Raw genomic sequence first — 22082 nt, 5'->3', positions numbered from 1 at the left:
TGGTCTGTTTGGACCTGGTGTGGTCTGTTTGGACCTGGTGTGGTCTGTTTGGACCTGGTGTGGTCTGTTTAGACCTGGTGTGGTCTGTTTGGACCTGGTGTGGTCTGTTTAGACCTGGTGTGGTCTGTTTAGACCTGGTGTGGTCTGTTTGGACCTGTTGTGGTCTGTTTAGACCTGGTGTGGTCTGTTTAGACCTGGTGTGGTCTGTTTGGACCTGGTGTGGTCTGTTTGGACCTGGTGTGGTCTGTTTGGACCGTTTCTGCCTCAATGCTATGTTGGCCACGTTTGGACCAAAACAATGCAGTGTACACGTGATGTCATCGTGCATGCGCAACAAAGGTGGAATCGATGAGCAGAATCGTTAAGCAGGCAGGCGAATGATTCCAAGGAATTGAGCTACTGGGATCCGGTTCTCAAAAAGAACTGGTTCTCGATTCCCACCCCTAGTCTCATATTGGTTCAGGTTATTCACATTTTATTGTGACAAGATAGTTTGTAAAAGTAAATATTTTTATGTTGTAACTTAAATTTTTTCACATTAAACCAAGGACAAAATTCACCCGAAGGGGAGGCAAGGGCTATTGTTTTTGGTTCACTTTGTTTGTTTGACTGTTTACACTTTAGCAGCAAAACTACTGGTTGAATTCATACCAAATCGGGTTTATAGATTACCAGTGACCAGAATAGATGTGATTACATTTTGAGAAAAGCAGGTAAAAGTACAAATTTTTTATGAATTTTTTAATCTTTTTTTTCCCCCATTTACTTATAATGGGTCAAATGTGTCTGTGCTGACATCAGCACATGTATAGACATGATGACATCAGCTGGATCGATGCCAAAATAAGCTACAATAAGTGCGATATATATGTATTTTCCTTGATATCACATTGAGCTGCATGTGTCCCCTGAACACCTCTGACAGTTAATACTGTCAGTGTGATTTCTGCACTTTACACATTCATCCCACAGGCCAGAGTGGACCATTTGGCGGGCCAGTTTTGGCCCGTGGGCCATATGTTTGACACCCTGTTCTAATATGATTCTAGTCAGTTCACCTCATCCATAATAACAGGACATACATCACTCATTCATCCACACAGCAGAAATAAACTAAAACCAAACCCATCTCATGTGCTTTTACACTCATATGAACTAACAGTCTGATTTACAGTAACTGACCTCTGACCTCAACTGAGCACAAAGACAAGTCCAAAATTTAAGACACAAAGCCTAAATAAACTGAGCTCTGGCTACATTTAGTCTAAATCATCTAACATTGTTCAGAATAATTTAATGCAGTTAATGTCGATCTGTTGTGGACATGATGCTATAAAAGTCTGAGCCTGTGTTTGTAGTGACAGCTCCTCATAAGCCCCTGGATTCTCCTTTGGTTTGGTATTAAATGTATAGTGACATTAAGGCTCATTCAGACATGTTTGAGGGGTTAGTGTCAGGTTTAGTTGAACCTAAAGCAGGGATCTATTTGTGCAGGTGTATGTGTGTATGTGTGTTATCTGCGGATCCACAGCCAGGCGTTGAGGAGGCAGGCGGAGATCAGCAGTGAGAACAGGACCACCTCAGTATTCCTACGCTCCAAGTTGTGTCTCTCAAGTGCCGCCAGACGCCGATTCATCTTCATCACCTAGTGGGAATTTTTGAGTTACAGCCAAGAATCCAGGTCAATAATAGTGACAAATCCATGTATCATTTTTTTTTTTTCATATTTAATTAAAGCTCTACCGTTTGATGTGACATTTTTACACTTTTCTTTTGTCATCTTAAAATGCTCCTAATAAGTGTGTGTCAAACTAAAATGTAAAAGAAATCCACCAGGTATTGAAACTCAAAAATGTTGAATTCTCATATATTGCTCATATTTCTGATAAAATTCTGACCAATCATTTTATTCTGTCCAAATGAAATAATTGGCTGAACCTGCCTGAACCTCCTGTCAATCATCCATTACGGCCGTCCCCACATCCAATGGGTACCTCTGAATCTGATACTTCACTCCTGTCACTGACCACAGTCTACTGTCTAGGATGTGTATGGATAGAACTCAAACACACATGTGGAAGGAAAAAACGGATTTATTAAAAGAAACAACAACTAAGGGGAACAAACAGGAGTCTGATGAACGAAGGATAGAGATAAAAGTCCAGTAGTCAGGTGTACTGGACTAAACAGACAGGTCAAAGCTCAGCTTTTATGACCGTGGGACTCATACACGTACATGTACTTGGTGTCACACAATGTAGGATTATGTAGGATGATAAATGTATGGACTATGAAACCCCAAATTTCCACGGAAAATTTGCGAAGGCTGCGCATTCACAGTGCACACGCCCATTGCCTGGGCACCTCATCTCCCAGGTGATGAGGTGCAGTGAAGACGCTGACCCAGCGCTGCACAGACCACACCCTTAAATGCAGGATCTACAGATGAAACAGGAGCCCCAGCAGGTGGATGATGTGTCTGATTACTGAGGGAGGGGTCCGCAGACACACCGAAGCAGACCAGACCTCCGCCTCCACCTCTGCTTCCACCGTGCGCATCAGTTAAGAGGAGGAGAGCATCAGAGCGCAGGCAGAAGGAAATGGGTGGGGCTTTGAGGGAGGCAGGTTGTTCATGTTCAAACTTTTACTAAATGCTGTGAGAAATGCCACATCGGTATGTATAGCTTTAAGAAACCACAATCAGAAACCAAAAAAAAATGACTCGTTATTCCATTATCACAATGTTTTTTGATGTTTGTGCAACTCAAATATCAAAAATAAAAAAAACAGTAGTTTTTCATTCTTTTGATCATTCACACAAATTAAAAATTGGACTTCAGACTTGTCAGACTTAGACTTGTTGGTGTGTTGTTCTGGAAGTCGTGGGTTTGCTAGTATTCTGTCTAATGCATTCTGCAATAATGGAGAATTTGGTGTTATTCAGAGGAAACAAACGCGTTACTGTAAAGGAGGACGACATGACAACTGAAAACTGGTCCGGATCTTCCAGGTATTGTTGTTTTGTCTAATACAGTGGGTCCATGGTAGACAATCTAAGGAAAAGACACTTCAGTAACACACAAAGAAGTCAGGAACTTCTGGGTCAAACCAAATCAGATATAAAAATGTCAACATGAAACCCCACATTTGGGTCCATTTGATTATTTCCAATTTTTAATTTGTGTGTACAATTGAAAGAATGACAAAGAACTCAATTTTTTACTTTTGATTTATGCATGAATAATGAAATAAGTAATTTTTTTATTTTCCGATTGTGGATTCTCAATTGAATATGAAAAGTAAGTAAGTAAGTAAATTTTATTTATAGAGCACTTTTCACAGACAGAGTCACAAAGTGCTTTATCAATTCAAATCAAAATCAAATCAAGTTTATAGAGACCCAACAGAATCCTTCAGGAGCAAACACTTGTGATTGGTGACAGTGGCGAGGAAAAACTTCCCTTTAACGGGCAGAAACCTCGAGCAGACCCAGACTCCTGAAGGATGGCCGTCTGCCTTGACCAGTTGGGGTTAAAGAGAGAGAGTAAAGGAGCAGAAAAGGGAGAGCGATAGAGATATAGAGAGACTGGGCGGGAGGGGGGGGGGTGCGGCACATGGAGTACTTTATGATGAATACATAGAGTGTAGTCAGTCTGTGGTGGCCCTGGGTCAGGTGGGAGACTAAAAAGCCTTTTTGAACAGGAGGGTTTTGAGGTGTTTTTTAAAGCTCTCTACAGAGTCCATGGACCGTAGGTGTAGAGGCAGGTCATTCCATAGACGTGGTGCCACAGCTTTAAAAGACCTGTCACCGCGTGTGCTAAAACACGAAAGAACGAATGATACACGGATTGTGACAGATTTAAGGACATTTCCTTCCCTTTTTCTCTGACTTAGAACAAAAGCCTCCAGGACCATCAGAAACATAACACATAGTGGTTTCTTTGTGCCCACCTGTCTCCTGAGGACGATGAACTCCACAGCTCCACTTCCTTCTTCTTCTGGACTCCAGCTCTCCATGGCCCTGAACGCATCACAGACACAGGAGTACATAAACACACCAGGACACTGACAGGTGAAGTGGAGGTGATGTGGGTGTGGTTATAATGAACCCTTTCAGTGGGTGGGATATATTATGGTGTCAGAAACCAGTATTTTAATCAAAATTATTCAGTTTGTATTCAAAACTATTTAACCTGTATTCATTTGCATGCCAGAAGTTATTCATAGTGTAATGTGAAGATTGTACCAGAGTAGCTGATCTTTTTCCTGGGAGAACTGCTACAAAAAGACATGTGCACCCATGGAAAGTTTTCAAAATGTGGTGGACAAAAAGTACATGTGAGTGGAAATTTTGGACATTCTGGGAAATAATTTACACATTCTAGGAAAAAGTTACATATTCATATATGATGAGTTAATACTAGGAAATAGTTGCATATGTTTATATGCTGTCCAATCTAGATAGAGACCAGTAAAATTTTACCCTGTCATGGACAAAGCCAAAAAGGCGGGCTCAAATGTGACTAGAATGATGTTCTAAATATGGTAAAAAGGGAAGGTCTATAGCAGTGTTTTTCAACTTTGGGGTTGGGACCCCACATGGGGTCACCTGGAATTCAAATGGGGTTACCTGAAATTTCTAGTAATTAATAAGAAACAAAAAAAAAAGACTTGCTAATAAAAAATATATGATGAGTTGAAAGAGACAGTCACAATTCATAAAAGAAATGACAAACTCTGAAGCTGAAACTGAAGCACTGTGGTTCTGTTTCTGTGTCAAATGTTCATTGTGGTCGGTTTCAGATGCTGCAGCTCTTTCATAATTCATAGTTTCAGTTCTTGTTTGTTCAGTATTAATTGTCAGCCTTGTAAATCCAAGCTGGACTGACAGTAGATATCCTGACCAAGGAAAATAAAATTCTCCCTTTGTGCAGTAATCTACACCTGGATTTACTGCCTCCGTCCATAATAATATACATTATATAGACTAAATGTCGTCTAAAATTAATGTTATTTGCAACATAGTATACCAAACTATTACATGATCAAAAACAACTTAATTTTAGGGGGGAAAAAAAAAAAAAAATCTTTGTTTTGAATGTCTGGGGTTGCCAGAAATTTGTGAAGTTAAAATGGGGTCAGGAGCCAAAAAAGGTTGGGAACCACTGGTGTATAGCTAAAGCCCAGCCTATTTTTGGTCAAATAAAATGGTCTCCCAGAGCAAAAAAGTCAGTTGTTTCTGCAGATATCAACTCAGTGTTTCTTTTGTGTATGAATAAACACTTTATGAGGCTCCAATTCTGCTCGATCTCTGACTTTGACTTAACTCTGTGTGCATTCACTTGACGAAGCTTCACTACATAGATTAGAGAGGACAGAGACATAAAGTCAACATGCCAGAGTACTGTGTGGAAGAGCATCACAGGAACCACAGATGTCTCCCACCTGCGCCAGTAAATTTTACACAACAACAAGAGGCAGCACGTAAACTTTCAGTCTAGGAGTGTGACAAAATATTGCTATGGCAAACTATCGTGAAATTTAATCTTATGATGGATTATCAATGTGCTCTCACCATGTATGTTTGTTTTTTTATTAGTAAAATACAGCCGCTATAAACATATTTCATGGTTCCTCCTTACTGAGTTGAGTCACTGTTGTACATGTCCTCCAGGGGGCGCTCCTCGTGGCTGAAAATTAGGCCAAAGTCACAGAGGAAGAAAAAATAAACAACGGTGCTAATCTGTGGGACTGGAGCGGTGACGTTCAACTGACAGATGGACCGTTTGAATCACTTAAATCCAAAGTGTGAGCTGGCTTTTTCTTTTCTAGTGTGGATGGGATGAAGTTGGAGAAGGACTTCGCAATATGTACGAACTGTCACACAAAAATACGATACACGGGCACCACCACAAACATGAACAGATGAGAGACATGAGATGTGCAGTTTTCTGACTGAGTTTAAATGGTGTCAGTGTTTGTCCCGCACATACAAACCTCCTGTTTCCAGTTCTGTTGAACTAAAACACTGTCAGTGGTTTTACTCTATTACTGTTTGTACTATGGGTAAATTATGATGCAAAATATAAACTATAACTTTTTTTTGGTTTGTTTTTGTTTCACCCCTATAACCACACCGGTATATCGTAGGTTATTAAGAACAACATATCAATAATTGCAGTATCAAGATATTATCATGATTGTAAGCTAGAGCTGCACAATATATCATTTGAGCATCATCGTCGCACAGTACGTATGCGCAGTAGTCATATCGCAGGTCCTGCGATGTAGAAGGCAAATGAACATGTTCTCATCTAAGTTCATCCTGGGTACCTGACACACACTGCACACAGCTATCCACCAATCACAATCATTCTTAATCAGTTTGGAGTGAGTCGCTAGTAACGATATTGAAAAATGAGCAACGAACACGAGAAAATCACCGAAAACGAAGACTTGGTGCCAAAAAGAAAAGCAACATCAGTTATCTGGAATTATTTCAGCTACAGAAGGATGAAACTGAGACACATGTTCTGTGTTAACAGTGTCTTCCACCTGTCGACACAACAAGAGGAAACACAACTAATTAGTTTGATCATTTACGTCGGCACCACACAGCTGTTATATCCTCCTGAGTAGTTTTTCATATCAAAAAAAATAAATAAATAAAAAATCGCAATGTCAGTTTTTTCCAATATCATGCACCGTGAGCCATGTATCTTATCGTGAGGTAACCCTAGATTCCCAGCCCTAGCTCAGTCCTTGAAGTTGATGTGTTGAAGTAGAAAAATGCACAGTGTAAAGACCTCGGCATGGTGATGACCGAATGACACAGGACTGAGATCAGATCCTTTCCTCAGATCATCTTAGTCAGTACTAACCACTACAGCTCAGGAACACCCAACCAGACCTGCAGATGCTCTGATCGAGTCATCACCGTTACAGTATGGACCTTATGGCAAAGTCACTCAGTTCCTTACGTTGCTCGTTTTTAGCTTACTGGTCGACAGGATCTGATTCTGGATTTGGTGCGACTTTGAAAAATTTCCCCGTTATAAGAGATAGGAAGTGGATCGATGCAATAACTCAGTAAATATAAATGATATCAAGTATAAATTTCTACAGTCCAGCCCTGATGGGGAGATGACCAAAACATAATGTCCACATGCTGATCAGGATCTTCTGGATCCAGGAACTTACGGAAAATTTAACATGGGCTCTTATGGGGAAAAAATTTCAATCGTCATCTTCTCCCAAACTACAATTCTGATTGACTTCAGACTTGGTATACAGCTTCTGTATGATGATGTCAACACAAGGTATTGAAATTATTTCGATCCGGATCTGATTCTGGATTTGGTGCGATTTTGACAAATTTTCCCATTACAAGAGATATGAAGTGGATTGATACAATAAATCAGTAAGTATCAATGATATCAAGTTGGAATTTGAATTTTTTACAGATCTGAGTGGAATATGACCAAAACACGGGCTATTTCTGTAATATAATAAATACACAGAACTGGGTGAGAATAAATGGCATCTGGATACATTTCCCAAAGCCTTTAATTTGGCCGATAAGCTACAGGGCCATTGGTCCCATTTTTTAGATACATATCAGATTTAGGACCACATATGAAAGTGTCCTGGGTTGGTTTTGATAAAAAATCAGATTAATGCTGTTCAAACTGTCTTTAACAGATCAGATACAGGTAACATATGGGCAGAAAAATCTGATTTGGGCCACATTTGGCTGCAGTCTGAATGGAGCCTTAGATTCTTTATGAAAGTAAATATTTTTTAATTTCCTTAAAAAGACTTATTGGTAGAGCTGTAACCGATTAATCGACTCAAAGTGATCCAAAAAAATCATTGAACCACAATTCTCCTGAATCAAACCTTTGTTTACTTCATTTCTCTGCTGTTAAACATTGGTTCCACTGTTGTGTTTCACACGGACGCTTACTGCAACGCACAAAAGAAGCTTCAATTCAGGAAAACTGCAATAGAATATTTCCCTTCAATCAATTCGAGTTAATTAATCGAATTGTGAATTTTTGTATTTGTTTCAAGCACCGAATCGATTAATCGGTTGCAGCTCTACTTATTGGTATTGTCTACCATGTTCTTGCATTTTATGGACCAAAAAATTTGTCAAGAAAAAAACGGGTAGATTAATTGATTAAAACTAGAAGCACTCGGAGAGCGCAGACCTCCGCCAAGGCTGATCAGTGGCCCCCCCCATGGGTCCCCCCACCCCCGATCACCACCAAAATTTAATCATTTCTTCCTTATCCCATTTCCAACAAACCCTGAAAATTTCATCCAAATCTGTCCATAACTTTTTGAGTTATGTTGCACACTAACGGACAGACAAACAAACAAACAGACAAACAAACCCTGGCAAAAACATAACCTCCTTGGCGGAGGTAAAAACAAACCAAAAACATAATGATTTTATGTATTATGTATTAGTGTGCATGTATCAGGGCTCAGCGTCTTCCTCTGAGTCACCTTTTATTGCTGTATTCCACATTTGCTGGAGGACGGGCCTCGGCGGCGGCAGCGGCTGCTGGTGGCAGCGGTGGTCTCTCCTGCCTGTTAAATCTGTTCTCCAGTAAGACACAAACAGAGATGCCAGTCTGCTCACTGGCCTCCAACAACATGACAAGGAAAGATCTGGGTACAGCGAGGTTATTACTGACTGGCAAGGAGTGATGTTAGCCATGAAGAAAGCAGATGAGGAGGCAGAGGAGAGCAAGAAGCAAAAGCCTTGAGGTCAAAGTCCCGCTCTAAAACAGACTCTTCAAATACGACCTTTGCAAACATGTGATGAACCCACTTCTTCTATGTGTTCAAGCTGGTTAGTGCATGACATGCTAGTAAAAACTCTCCCCTGAAGTCCACACTAGAGCTCAAAGCAGTGTCTACATAATGGATGTAGTGCACTACGTGGCCAGAAGAGGGAGATGTTAGCCAAAGCAAAGCATGAGCCAGACACAGCATTGTAGGATGTTACTGCAAGACTACAAATAAAGGTGAAATATCACCCAAAATGAAGGCAGGATTAACAAACACCCAAATAAATCTTCAAGCCAAAATATTCTAAAAAAAAAAAAAAAAAAAAAACCCCATACAAACAGGGAAGATGAAAAAACATGGAGTGGTTTTTAAATTGTTCACAATCAAGTTTTGAGTTCTGCTGTCTGTTACAGGGTGGGGAGGGCAGAGGGTCAGGTGGATAGGAAGTATTTGAGATGTGACTCAGACCTGTATCTGTTGTTGATGGTCTGTAGGAGGCGCTGTGAAGCCTGCAGGCCCATGTGCCTGGCTGCCTGCAGTACAGACTGCGGGGACAGAAGGCTGAGGGGGGCAGCGGGGGGAGCCTGAGGCTGAGGCTGAACCTGGGGGTCAACGGCCACGACGGGGGAGCGACGGTGGAGGGGATGATCTGAACCTCGACTACAGCACCAGGGAAGGGAGGAGGGAGGGAGGGAAAGAGAGAGAGGGGAGCAGACATCATCAAAACATGACAATAAGGTGGAGCCACAGCACAAGGGAAGAAAAGGTGAGTGAAAAGGGGGAGGGGTCACAAAGATCATTAACATCTATAATCTGTAACGATGGACAAATGATACCGAGGCTTCGGAGCCTGGGTCCCTGTTCCTGAAGTGGAATCCAAACTGTTGGAGCTTGTATCAAAAGACAGCTGTCATGTGACTGATGACGTTCGAAGCTCTGGACGCCATCGCTGCTTCCCTTCATGCTTCATCGCATCATGTTGGGCTGTGAGGATATATGTATGTGTGTCTGTGTGTGTGTGTGTGTGTGTTTTAAATAAAGAAATCTTTTACTCCTTTTAACAAAGAACCCAGTTGTGTGTCTAAATGAGTAACAAGTATAATTTATTTGATTGTGTAATGATCATTATTCAGTATAAATGAACTAAACACATGAATGACCACACAGACATGTCTGAGCTTTTATTGCTGACAGGATTCAAAGTGTCAGTGCTCTCTGGAGGTTGCCATGGCTTCAGTTGTCCACCAGATGTCACTGTCACTGAAGCCTTGAAGCTTTGTGTCTTATTTGACCGTGCTTCATGAGGCTTCACCTGCCCATCACTCGTCCTCTGATGCCATCTGTGGCCAGGCCTTGGTCATGAGCTGCTCCTGAATCTACTGTTCGGTTCTGAAGTCTGCTTAGTGGTGATTTAATAACAAAGAGGCAGGTAGGAATGCTGGATCCCCTCAGCAGACCCCCACGTTGTGTGCCAACAGTAGCTCTGTAGCAGAAGTTGCCATAAATAGCGTAGTGAAAGTCACATGATGTGAGTGGCTTCATAAAGAGATCCTGACCTAAATGTGGAAGGAAGAAGTGGAGCAGCCCTGGGCCTCTCCCTGCAGTGAACATGCATAAATGCAGACGTATGGGCCAACAGAGAAATGTGAAACACACCAGGTCCTTTACAACAGCTTACAACATTGTTTTCCATTGTGTTTTGAATGAACCAACAGGGAACAGTTATAAAGTACTCTCTCATTTCTCTCTATTTGTGCACAAGAAACACTCTGTAGTGTTCTTTACCAACAAAGGAAACCCAGACCAACACTCATCCAAGCACAGTGTTGTGCAAATTATGCCATGAAAACAGAGCAACCAAAGGAAGCAGCATGTCCTCTAATTCATTTCACCACCTCATACATCACCTGGAGCTGTCTGTAGAGTCATGTAATAAATTGTCTTTTCATCGTTATTATGTCCCTCTGAGCTGTGTGTGAGTTCATCTTTTTCATTTAATGACACGACAGGACAGTTAAGGGTTGGTCTCTGTTGCAGAACACATTATTCAGACAGTCACACTGTATGTAATATGATCTGAAGTGGGTGAGATCAGCAAAAAAATAACAGTGAACAAAGTTAAATTTCATTACGAAAATGTTTACATCTATAAACTGTCCTTCAAAAAATGTGAATAACATCAACAACCAGAAATTTCTTAAGAAAAAAAAGTACAATTTTAACAATATTCTACCTCAGTTTATCATTTACACACGTACATTATAACGTACAGATCACAGTGGATCTACAAATACACAAAACATTTAATAACAGACAGAATATTCTTAAAATTGCACTGACTTCTCTTAAGACATTTAAGTTTGTTCATATTTGTTCAGGATATTCACATCTTTTGTGAAAGGGTAGTTTGCAAATTTACACATTTTCATGTAATTTTAGTTTTTTACACTAAAACAAAGAGGAAAAATTTGGAGTTGTCATTAATTACAGGTTATTATTATCATACTATTTTATTAGTCCAGCCCGCACAAATAGGGCTTTATGCGGCAGCTGAACTAAAATTACTGATTGTTAATATCTTCGGTGTAATTTTTGCATTTCACCAATTCATCCCACGGGCCGGATTGGATCCTTTGGCTTTTGGTCCATGGGCCATATGTTTGACACCCCTGCTTTAAGATAATATATTGTCATTTTCTTAATTATATTCAGACGTGTTGTTTTGCTCCATCTCCCAGTCTTACTGTGTAGCCACGTAGAATTCATGGTTACCACCATATGGTTATCCTCATATCATAACTGTGTAACTCATACACAAATGGACAAAAGTATGTGGACAAGCTGAATTCAGGTGTTTCTTTTCTAACAGGGGTCTGGGATCCAAAACAATAATGACTAATGTCAGAATATAGTTTTATATTATAGGATAAATATCATTGCATCGGTTAGTTTGGGTTAAATCGTTATCTTTGTTTATAAAATGACTCAGAGATGGTTTGGACTTCATTTCTCTCAACATTGATTTCTTTTTATCCATTACTATGATTTTAAATGTTCTTCCTCTAAATTTCTATAATATTTTTCCTGTTCTGACTGTAAATAATAATTTTCTTCCACAACTAACCATCTACTTTCATCACATCTGACTGAGGAAGAAAAATCTACCATTGAACTTTCGTGAAATATTGATGTTTCTAAATTATATGGACAGAAATATGTGGACACATCATGTCTACAGCTGTCAGATGTCCTGTTCATGAGGATCAGACATAGAAACATCAATATTAATAATCAATATGATATTTATCCTATAACAAAAAACTATATTCTGACATTAGTCATTATTGTTTTATATCCCAGACCCCTGTTGGAAAAGAAACACGTGAATTCAACGTGTCCACATACTTTTATCCATTTGTGTACAAGTTAGGCAGTTATGATATGAGGCTAACGCTATATTTAAAAATTAATACCGAGCGAGACAATAAGGGCAAAAGCTCTGACATATGACTTCTTAATAGCTCTGGACGACACTGCTGACTACTTTCTACTAAGTCCACGGTATCTGAAGGAGCTGGGTTCTACTGACCCGTGTGTGTACACTCCCACTGTTACTGTTACACACAACACACACGGTACGGTGAAGATTGATTGAAAATGGAGAGTAAAATGATGTTACTTACGAGCTGGACGGGTGTCTGGGCACAACCATGCCCTGCTTGAGCTGGGTCGGAGTGCCAGGTGGTGTCCTGCCAAAGCTCTGGTCACTGAGTGATCTTCTTATAGGACACTGACACAGACCAAGACACACAGGACACCGTCATTACACCTGTGACACAGATTTATCATAACCTTAAAGGGACATGGAACTATTTCTCAACATCTCTTTATGGATATGGTTTAAGACTTAGGATATTTGAACCATCTAAATCACAGGTGTCAAACATGCGGCCCATGGGCCAAAACCTGCCTGGCCCACCAAAGGGTCCAATCCGACCCGTGGGATGAATTGGTGAAATGCGAAAATTACACTGATAATATTAACAATCAATGGTTTAAAAATCGTTTTAATTCAGGTTTCACATACAGACACATCCAGACCAATCAGATCTAAAGTGGGTCAAAGCAGTAAAATGTTATCACAATAACCTATAAATAATGACAACTGCAAATTTTCTCTGTGTTTTAGCATAAAAAAAGTTAAATTACTTGAAAATGTTTATATTAACAAACTATCCTTTTACAAAAAAATGTGAATACCCTGAACAAATATGAATAACCTGAAATGTCTTAAGAGAAGTAACTGCATTTTTACAAACATTCTGCCTATTACTAAATGTTTGGTGTATTTGTAATTGTAATGGAAGTTGTAATACACGTGTAAATTAGGGATGTCCCGATCTCATCTATAGATCGGTATCGGCTGCCGATCTGGCATTTTTTAGAAGATCAAATTGGATTTATTCACAAGATCGGGCCAATCCCGACCCGGTTCTAGGGCAGGTGTAAACACATGTCCTGCTCCCTCAAATTTAAGTTTCCGAAGGTAGGGAAGAGTAAAATTAGCTGCACATCTGCAGGAGGCTAAGAGGAATTAGTAAAACATCTATAGGTTTGACTTTCAATTTAAGGTTTGGTAGTGATGTGCGAGTCGGACCTACAGGGTTTTTGGGGAATTATTTGACCTGACCCAACCTGCCCCACAAATAAACTGACATTCTTTTGACCCGCCCCAACCCAACCCACAAGTAACCTGCTGATCCACATTACTAATGTACGGCATGGAACTCACTCCCATATAAACCCTGGACAGACCTGTCCATAGACCGGCTACAGCAGTGGTAAACATACGGCCCATGGGCCAAAACCAGCCCAACAAAGGTTCTAATTTGTCCCACAGTATGAATTTGGAAAGTGCAAAAATGATACTAAAGTTATTCAGAGTCAAAGGTGTCATAGTTGTTTTAGTTCAGGTTCCACATTCAGACAAACTGTGATCTACAGTAAAATAATAGTATAATAACCTATAAATAATGACTTCAAATTTAAATCAGAATTTTATTGTAAAAAGTCAGTATCAGATTGGTATCAGATCGATATTGGCAAAACTAATCTTTAAAAAAATCAGATCGGAAGCAAAAAAATCCAGATTGGGACATCACTAGTGTAAATGATAAACTGAGGCAGAATATTGTTAAAATTGCACTTGTTTTTCTTTAGATGTTTCCAGTTGTTCATGTTATTCAGATTTTTTAGGAAACTTTGTAGATGTAAAACATCAACCTAATTTTATTTTAATTTTTCACTGTTATTATTTCACTGGTCCGACCCACCTGAGATCACATTAGTCTGAATGTGGCCCCTGAACTAAAATGAGTTTGAAAGCCCTGATCTAAATGTATTTTTGGTGACTTTCACATGTTGTAGGTACCTGCAGCGTATCCCTATAGAAAACCTCCCCAGATGAAGTCTCCCAGCACGGCTCCAGACCTGCAGGACCAGAGGGGGTCAGTCTGGCTGGACCGAACAGAGGTCTGGGACTCATATCAGGAGCTTCTGAAAGTGGGACATTCAAATAAGATTAGTTCAGGACAGAACACAAGATCAAACCAAACATTACATCGCTTTACCATTTCACAGAAAATATCTGCTTCAGACATTAAATGTGTTAAACCTGACACACTTTAATCAGATGACTCAGAAAACAAATGACCAAAGTGCTGCTTAGCTCATGTTTTCAATAAATATGACGGTGTGTTCTTCCACATATATGCTGGCTTATGTACATTTATACAACAGTATTTTTTTTTTCTTCTTGTTAGTTCTTCTCGGTTCAACTGGACTGGTTTAGCTTGAACCGAGAAGAACTACCAAGAAGAATGAAGACCTGGGCAAAGGAGAACCTACACAGACATCTAGGTGTATAAATGTTCCACTGATAGAACCTGTCACACTTCCACCTGAAGTAAGGGTAGGTTGCCGAAAGGCTGCCTGGAAAAGGTTGGATTTAACCTTAGAACTATGGAGGGGGGGCGCTGGAGGTAGAGTCTGGGTCAGGCTGGGCCGCATTAATTATTCCACAAAAAAGGGTTTCTTTACATTACTCACAACTAGTAACATGTAATTTTGATGAACCCGCCTTCTTTGAATGGCTTTCCGGCCCTACCAATCATCTCAATCACCACGTAGCTGCTTCAGTTGCTGCTTCATTCTCTTTCTTTGCTTTCTTGAACAAATCTTGTTGCCTCAATAGACATCTTTTTAGATTGGCAACCTGGTTCTTTCTCTCATCTCCCTGGTATTTTGTAAACTCCTCAGTATGTCTAGTTGAGTAATGACGTCAGATGTTGTATTCCTTATACATCGTACCTTTCTCTGTGCATATGAGACACGTGGGGGTACCCCTGTGCTCGACAAAAAAATATTCGGTCTCCCACTTTTTCTGAAATTGCCTGTACTTGTTGCCAACCTTTCTCTTCACGGCACGTTTTGAGAGAGACATGACTGAACTGGGTGATGGCAGATATTTTCTGTCCACTTGGTGTCACTCTGGAATATGTTTCAACTAAGTGACTAATGTTCATACTTCCCCAAGTATTTTGCAGTTGGCTAGCTTGACAACAGTTGAGAACAAATGCCACCGGAAGCTGTTACGAGACTATCTGTGGTAGCCCATAAGTGATAAAAATAAATAAAATAAAAGCGTGGCAAGACTCAGCAAAAGGTATGTTTGAGAACGGACGGACGACGGACGGATGAATTGGACTAAAAGAAGTCATGACAGAAAGGAAAACAGAACCCATAATGAGACATCACTTAAGTAAGGTTTGAGAAAGATGCCAGAAATGCTAATTGTAATGTCTGGGACATAATGCATTCAATAGGAGTGGAAACACATACGAGGGCTTCTGCATCTCAACAAGTAGCACAGGGACGTAAAAATCATTTTCTTTCAGGTTCCACATTCAGCTCCATTTGATCCCCACTGGACCAGACCAGTAAAATAATTGCATAATAGAAATATAAAAATGACCACTCAATTTGAAAAAAATATAATTTCTTGAGAAGAATAAGTGTAATTTTAACAATATTAGGCCTCAACTTATCATTTCTACATGTGCGTTACAGTTCAGATCTACAAAGGCACAAAACATGTAGTAACAGGTAGAATCTTGGTAAAACTACACTTCACTTTCTTTAGACATTTCAGGATCACATTTGTTCAGGTTATTGACATTTTATTGTTAAAGGATAGTTTGTAACTGTTAATATTTTCATAATTTAATGTTATTTTTTGCACTGAAACAAAGAGAAAAAATTGGAGTTTTCATCATTTACAGGCATAATGTAATATTTTTTTTCACACTAAACCAACAGAAAATCTGGAGTCATTATTTTAAAGTTAATATGCTATTATTTTACTTGAGATCATATTGGTCTGTATATGGACCCTCAACTAAAATGACCACTGACTGTTAATATCTTCAGTGTAATTTTTGCACTTTGCAAATTCATCCCATGGGCCAGATGAACCTTTATTTGACACCGCTGGAGTAGCCCGTGTGTGACCAGCTGTAAATATTGTGTTATAATAACATAGATGCTGTGATTCATATGCATGCATAAACAAAACAGTTGAAATGTGCTGAAAATCTGCATTTTTACACATAATCAAAATTCCTAATGAAAATGGTGCCTCTAATGCAGGGGTCTCAAACATTCGGCCCAGGGGCCAAATGCAGCCCGCAAAAGGTTCCAATCCGGCCCTTGGGATGAATTTACAAAGTGCAAAATTCAAAATTCCAATGTCAAGGCTGTAGAACTCATTTTAGTTCAGGTTCCACATACAGACCAACATGATCTACAGTCAAATAATAACAGCAGAATAACCAACAAAAAAGAATGACTGCAGATTTTCATCTCAGTTTGATGTGAGAAACAAAACAATATTATGCCTATAAATAATGACAACTTCAAATGTTTGTCTTTGTTTTAGTTCAAAAAATAACATTAAATTATAAAAATATTTGCATTTACAAACTATCCTGTAACAATAAAATGTGAATAACCTGAAAAAATATGAACAACCTGAAATGTCTAAAGAAAATTCAGCCCAATTTGAACTCTTTTCTTCCTGTTCCTCAGTGTTTAGTGTCTTTGTAGATCTGATCCAGAATGCACATGGAGAAATGATAACTTGAGGCAGAATATTGTTAAAATTGCACTTATTTTTGTTACGAAATTTCAGTTTTTTCAGGTTATTCACTTTTTTTTTTACTTGGATAGTTTATAAAAGTAAGAATTTTCATAATTTAATGGGTGTTTTTGCACTAAAACAAAGACAAAAATTTGCAGTTGTCATTATTTATAGGTTATTCTGTTTTTATTTTACCGGTTCGGCCCACTGCAGATCAAATAAGGCTGAATGTGGAACCTGAAAGAAAATGAGTTTGAGAGCCCTGCTCAAAGTTCTTACCAATACAATCTTCCCCTTACCCCTCAACCCCCCACCCACACACACACAAACACACACAAACATCCCAGTTGAATGATTGTGATTGTACCTGTATATGTGAGTCTATCGGGGACCTGCATGGTGTAGGCAGGTGGGGGCTCATTCCACCTCCTCGTGGCCTCCCCATCATCATGCTGCTCGGGGCCCATGCTTAAGCGCTCTGGGACACGCATGTTCTTATCGATGGCCTCCATAAAGGCTGGATCACGGCCCGGGACGTGAGACATCTCCACAGGATACATGGTTGTCATTGTGTCAACACACCTGTGCAAAAGAATAAATACAAACTGAAAACCCTGGTGCTAAAAGTACCGAAGTCACGTTTTCTGACAATTCTAGTTGAGCATATAAACATGTTGTATTTGTTTAGCTAAGTCCACGCTATAAATATTTTTAACAGTCTTTTTTTTGTGACGTTGGTACTTTTAGCACCAGGGTCTTCAACTGTAGTCTAAGCATTTTATGTCCTCGCAACCATTTTTTCCATAACACACAACAGTTGGCCCGATCCAGGGGTGCCAAGGAGGAACCATGTCCTGTCCAATAGTGTCTGTGTTTAAACTAAATAACTGATCTGTTTAATACACGTATGAAAAGGTCTGAGTCAGTACTGTCACATGACACATGGTACAACTGACACAAATAACATTTATGGGTAAAAATACTGAAACTCCTGCTGTGTGACACCGGGACTGAAAATGAACCTCATTTTATTGACTTTATTTAAATGTCCAAAACATGCTGTTCTCATCATAAATGGATCCGAAATGAAACACAGGGCTGTAGCTCTGATGGAAAAACTACAACTGGGACAGAGGGACAGGTGGGAACTGGGACACGAGGACAGGTGGGACTGGGACAGGGGGACAGGTGGGAACTGGGACACGAGGACAGGTGGGACTGGGACACGAGGACAGGTGGGACTGGGACAGGAGGACAGGTGGGAACTGGGACACGAGGACAGGTGGGACTGGGACAGGGGGACAGGTGGGACTGGGACAGGGGGACAGGTGGGACTGGGACAGGGGGACAGGTGGGAACTGGGACACGAGGACAGGTGGGACTGGGACACGAGGACAGGTGGGAACTGGGACAGAGGGACAGGTGGGAACTGTGACACGAGGACAGGTGGGACTGGGACAGGGGGACAGGTGAGGACTGGGACAGGGGGACAGGTGGGAACTGGGACACGGGGACAGCAGTTTGGACCTTTGTTCAGTATCACAATAACAGACTAACTGGAACTAAAACACTACAAATATGATCCTAAACTTTTATTGAACAGACATATTTCAACTGAAGTGACATATGCAGAGAATATTGGACTAATAATTGGATTGGACAGAACCTTAGAATATTCATGTACTGTTGAAGAATTAGTTCAACAGATTCACATACTGAAAATATCACTGATACAAGAACAAATATTATTATTAAAGTTAATAGTGCATTTACATATATGAGTCTGAACAAATATTATTATTAAAGTTAACAGTGCTGTTGCGTGGGGCTATGACATGTGCTGTGTAACCCTGTCTGTGGCTTTTTCAATCAGTTCACACACCTACTGATAATCAGATGAACCAGCCACCCTGATTGTCAGCCTGCCACAAAAAGCCAGTCAGATCCAAACCTCTCCAGACCCAGACCCAGCTGAGCTTTAGGCTTGGAAGCTTCTTTCTTTTTGGTTAACATTTAAGTTAATTTCTTTTAGTTTGGCCTGGGGGTGGCCGGTGGTCAAACTTTTCGTTTTAGATTTAGTTGAATAAGTTATTTTCTGTTAGGGAGGGGGAGCAGCTTCTACATCCCTATAGGGGGTGGCCTGCCTTCCCCCTCCATTTTATTTATTTTTGCCGGCACCTCCAGGTCTTTTAGGTTCATTGAGTTCATTTTTGGTATGTATTGCCTTTTGAGTTCATTTATTCCTTAAATGACTTTGTTGTTGATTTATTGGGTTACTGTGTTTAACTTGGATTAATAAAATCCTTAAAATCATATTTTTATGATGTCCTTTCTTTATGTTGGGGTCTCCTTCCCTTTTGAGCCGATTTACTTTCTTATTGTTTGGAGACCGTAACAAGTGCATTTACATATATGAGTCTAAACAAATATTATTAAAATTAATAGTGCATTGACATATTTTAGTCCTTTTCAGGTTTCATTTTATATTGATTAAATCTTTATAACTAAGTGATACTGAAATTTTGTAATCAGTTCCATAAACTAGAGTTTAAAAAATAGCCTATTTGAGAAATGATGGCTGAAACTTTACTTTTTGACACAGATGTTCACTTTGGCTGGATCTGATTCATCAGAGTAAGAGTCACATCAGAGGGGTCAGAAAAATCACTAAATACACCAATAAAGTGTCTAAGGTGGCAACTGACATTTACAGCTACAGACAGACCGTGGGTTTAAATGACTGCAACAGAGAAAATCATTTCATGTCATTTAAAATGGAAAATATGTGTGTTTTAGTGTTTGAGTCGCTTTTCAATGGTTGCCAAAAGTTTCCAAACAAATGTTAAAAATAGCTAAAATTGTTGATGGAAAAAAAAAGTTTCTAGGGTGGTTTGGAAAAATTACTAAATCTAGTAACAAAAGTGCTAAGTTGGCATCAATGAGAAAAAACTGATCAGCTGATGGTAAGGTGAGACCAAGGCTTCAAACACAACATTAACTCATGTCTCTTCTGACAGAAAATTTAGACATGTGTAACTACATTTTTTTAATGCAAATATAGCATCAACATTTGGCTGAATAGCCTCTCTGTCAAAGGAGAACACTTTGGCTAAAATTTACTTAGGGGGTCAAATGAGTGGTCATTTTTGTCAAAAAAAAAAAAAAAAAAGTTGTCATAAATGCATAGAACTATGTTGAAATAATGCTAATCCATTTGTGCACAGACTACTGATATTATTTGACAGTGGAAGCTCTATTTTCATAAATATTGGATTTTGAATAGCACGTGTATGTGAAAACTTTTGCTGGTGGATGGACGTGACATTACCTATGATCTGGTCAGTACCAGTACTTTATTGGTAATAAACTTATAGACTTACTATTGATAATTATCTTCTTATTCATAAATGTTAGTATTGTGGATTTAAAACAATCCCAGCTGACACAAAAACAAAATGTGGCAGTGGACGGATGTGACATGGTTGTTGTGGATCCCATCATACTGATGCTCAGCAGCCATGTCAGCGTTTACACTAATGATCCCTGTGCAAAAACTAGGATCACAATTATTTATTGTATAGTTTATCATCAGACTAAAGAGGAAATAACAATATAGAATTGTTATTTCTTTATAAAAACGCTTATTATTAGGAAACTGTTGATTTAAAAAGTGACGTGTGACATTCTTAATGTATGTATTGGCGTAACATAAGCAGGATGGATCAGCACTATACTCCATATTGAACCTGTAAAAATAAAACATGTGATATGTAGTATACAATCTTGTAAGAAAAATTGGGGAACCTAAAAGAATAGAATATTTGTGTTTCAGGTAAATTCAGTTCAAATAGAACTTGGCCATTTGTGACATGAAAATATAGCATTAATTGTGATGAAATCAGACATTTTTGACCTGAAAACATAGTTCATATGAGCATCAACATGTTGCAACAGAACTGAAATCCTGTGAATTTGCATAACTTGCATTTACCAACACAAAGTTCCTTCGGGGATTCACTTATATAGATTTCTTATGCACAAAGACAGAAGTAAGACCTCTAAGCAAATTTTAACCGACTTGTGAAACAGTTGTGTAATATGCTGCAGTTTACACTATAATCAATCAACTCTTTTTTTGTTGCCATTTTATGTAATGTCCAATTCTTTCTCCTCCTATAACGCCATGTGGTTCTTCATTTTGGAATACTGTTAATAAAGACAGATCTAAACTACTGCATGACAGCAAAAGCACCACCATGACCTTTCTTTATGACAAAAATAAGTATTTTAAGCGCTTTACAAAGTTTGTTACTAGTGAAAACCTTTAGCCATCACTTCTGCTGAGCATCATAAAACAGCAGGCTGACCTGTTATCATTCATTTTTCCCATTAGCTCATCACAGATAAGTCAATACGCCTGATGTAACTCAGCTTAGCCCTTTAGCTAACTAACTAAACAGCAACAGGTAGTTAGCTAAAGGGCTAGCTAACTGGAGGTCAAAGTCATAACTTCAAAAGAGGAGCCTGAACTGTGGAGAAAAGACTGAAGTACTGCTTTAAAAGGTGAGTAAATCAGGTGAGGTGATGAAGGAAGAGATGACAAACCTTAGTTTTGGTATACAAACACCCGGTCACTCTAATTAGCGAAGACAAGATTAGCGTCAACATTAACCGGAAGCAAGATTAGTACTTCCGGTACGGACCCTTCATAATAATAGAAGTAATTCAATACAGTAACGTACGACGGCGTATTATAGGGCCACATCAGAAAATAAAAACACTTGTCACCACGAAAATACAGTCGTAAAACATCGATGTAAAACCCATAATTTCATGAGAATAAAGTTGAATGCAAAAAGAGTCATTATTTTACGAGAATAAAGTCGTAATATGTTGACAATAAAGTCACAGTTTAAAAAAACCACATAATTTAACAAAAATAATGTCATACTTTTATGAGAACAAAGTCATAATATTTCGAGAATAAAGCCGTAATATTATAAGAATAAAGTCGTAGTTAACAAAAAAAACCCTCATAATTAAACGAAAATAATATTGTACTTTTATGAGAAAATTGTCATAA

The 22082-nt window shown here is 39.2% G+C and overlaps 1 protein-coding gene across 4 annotated transcripts; it reads right to left on the bottom strand.

Annotated features, from left to right (window-relative positions):
- Positions 1-767: 767 nt before the first annotated feature.
- On the bottom strand, positions 768-21693 carry LOC115433108 (mitochondrial fission factor-like). 4 transcript variants are annotated; one of them, XM_030154332.1, is made up of 8 exons: positions 21605-21693; positions 17367-17581; positions 14234-14358; positions 12486-12592; positions 9271-9462; positions 8515-8607; positions 3952-4021; positions 768-1645 (listed from the first exon to the last, which is right to left on the bottom strand). In XM_030154332.1, exons 2-8 carry the CDS (start codon positions 17566-17568, stop codon positions 1514-1516), a joined length of 921 nt encoding a protein of 306 aa, XP_030010192.1. In that variant the 5' UTR covers positions 17569-17581; positions 21605-21693; the 3' UTR covers positions 768-1513. The 4 variants fall into 4 exon arrangements, with proteins under 4 accessions (XP_030010192.1, XP_030010193.1, XP_030010194.1 ...); XM_030154333.1 differs by lacking the exon at positions 21605-21693 and adding an exon at positions 21453-21573; XM_030154334.1 differs by lacking the exon at positions 8515-8607.
- Positions 21694-22082: the final 389 nt, after the last annotated feature.

The sequence above is a fragment of the Sphaeramia orbicularis genome, chromosome 14 (assembly GCF_902148855.1).
Source record: "Sphaeramia orbicularis chromosome 14, fSphaOr1.1, whole genome shotgun sequence".
In the NCBI taxonomy this organism is placed as follows: Eukaryota; Metazoa; Chordata; class Actinopteri; order Kurtiformes; family Apogonidae; genus Sphaeramia; species Sphaeramia orbicularis.
The sequence above is the reverse complement of the archived record's forward strand: the minus strand, read 5'-3'. Positions and strand labels throughout refer to the sequence as shown.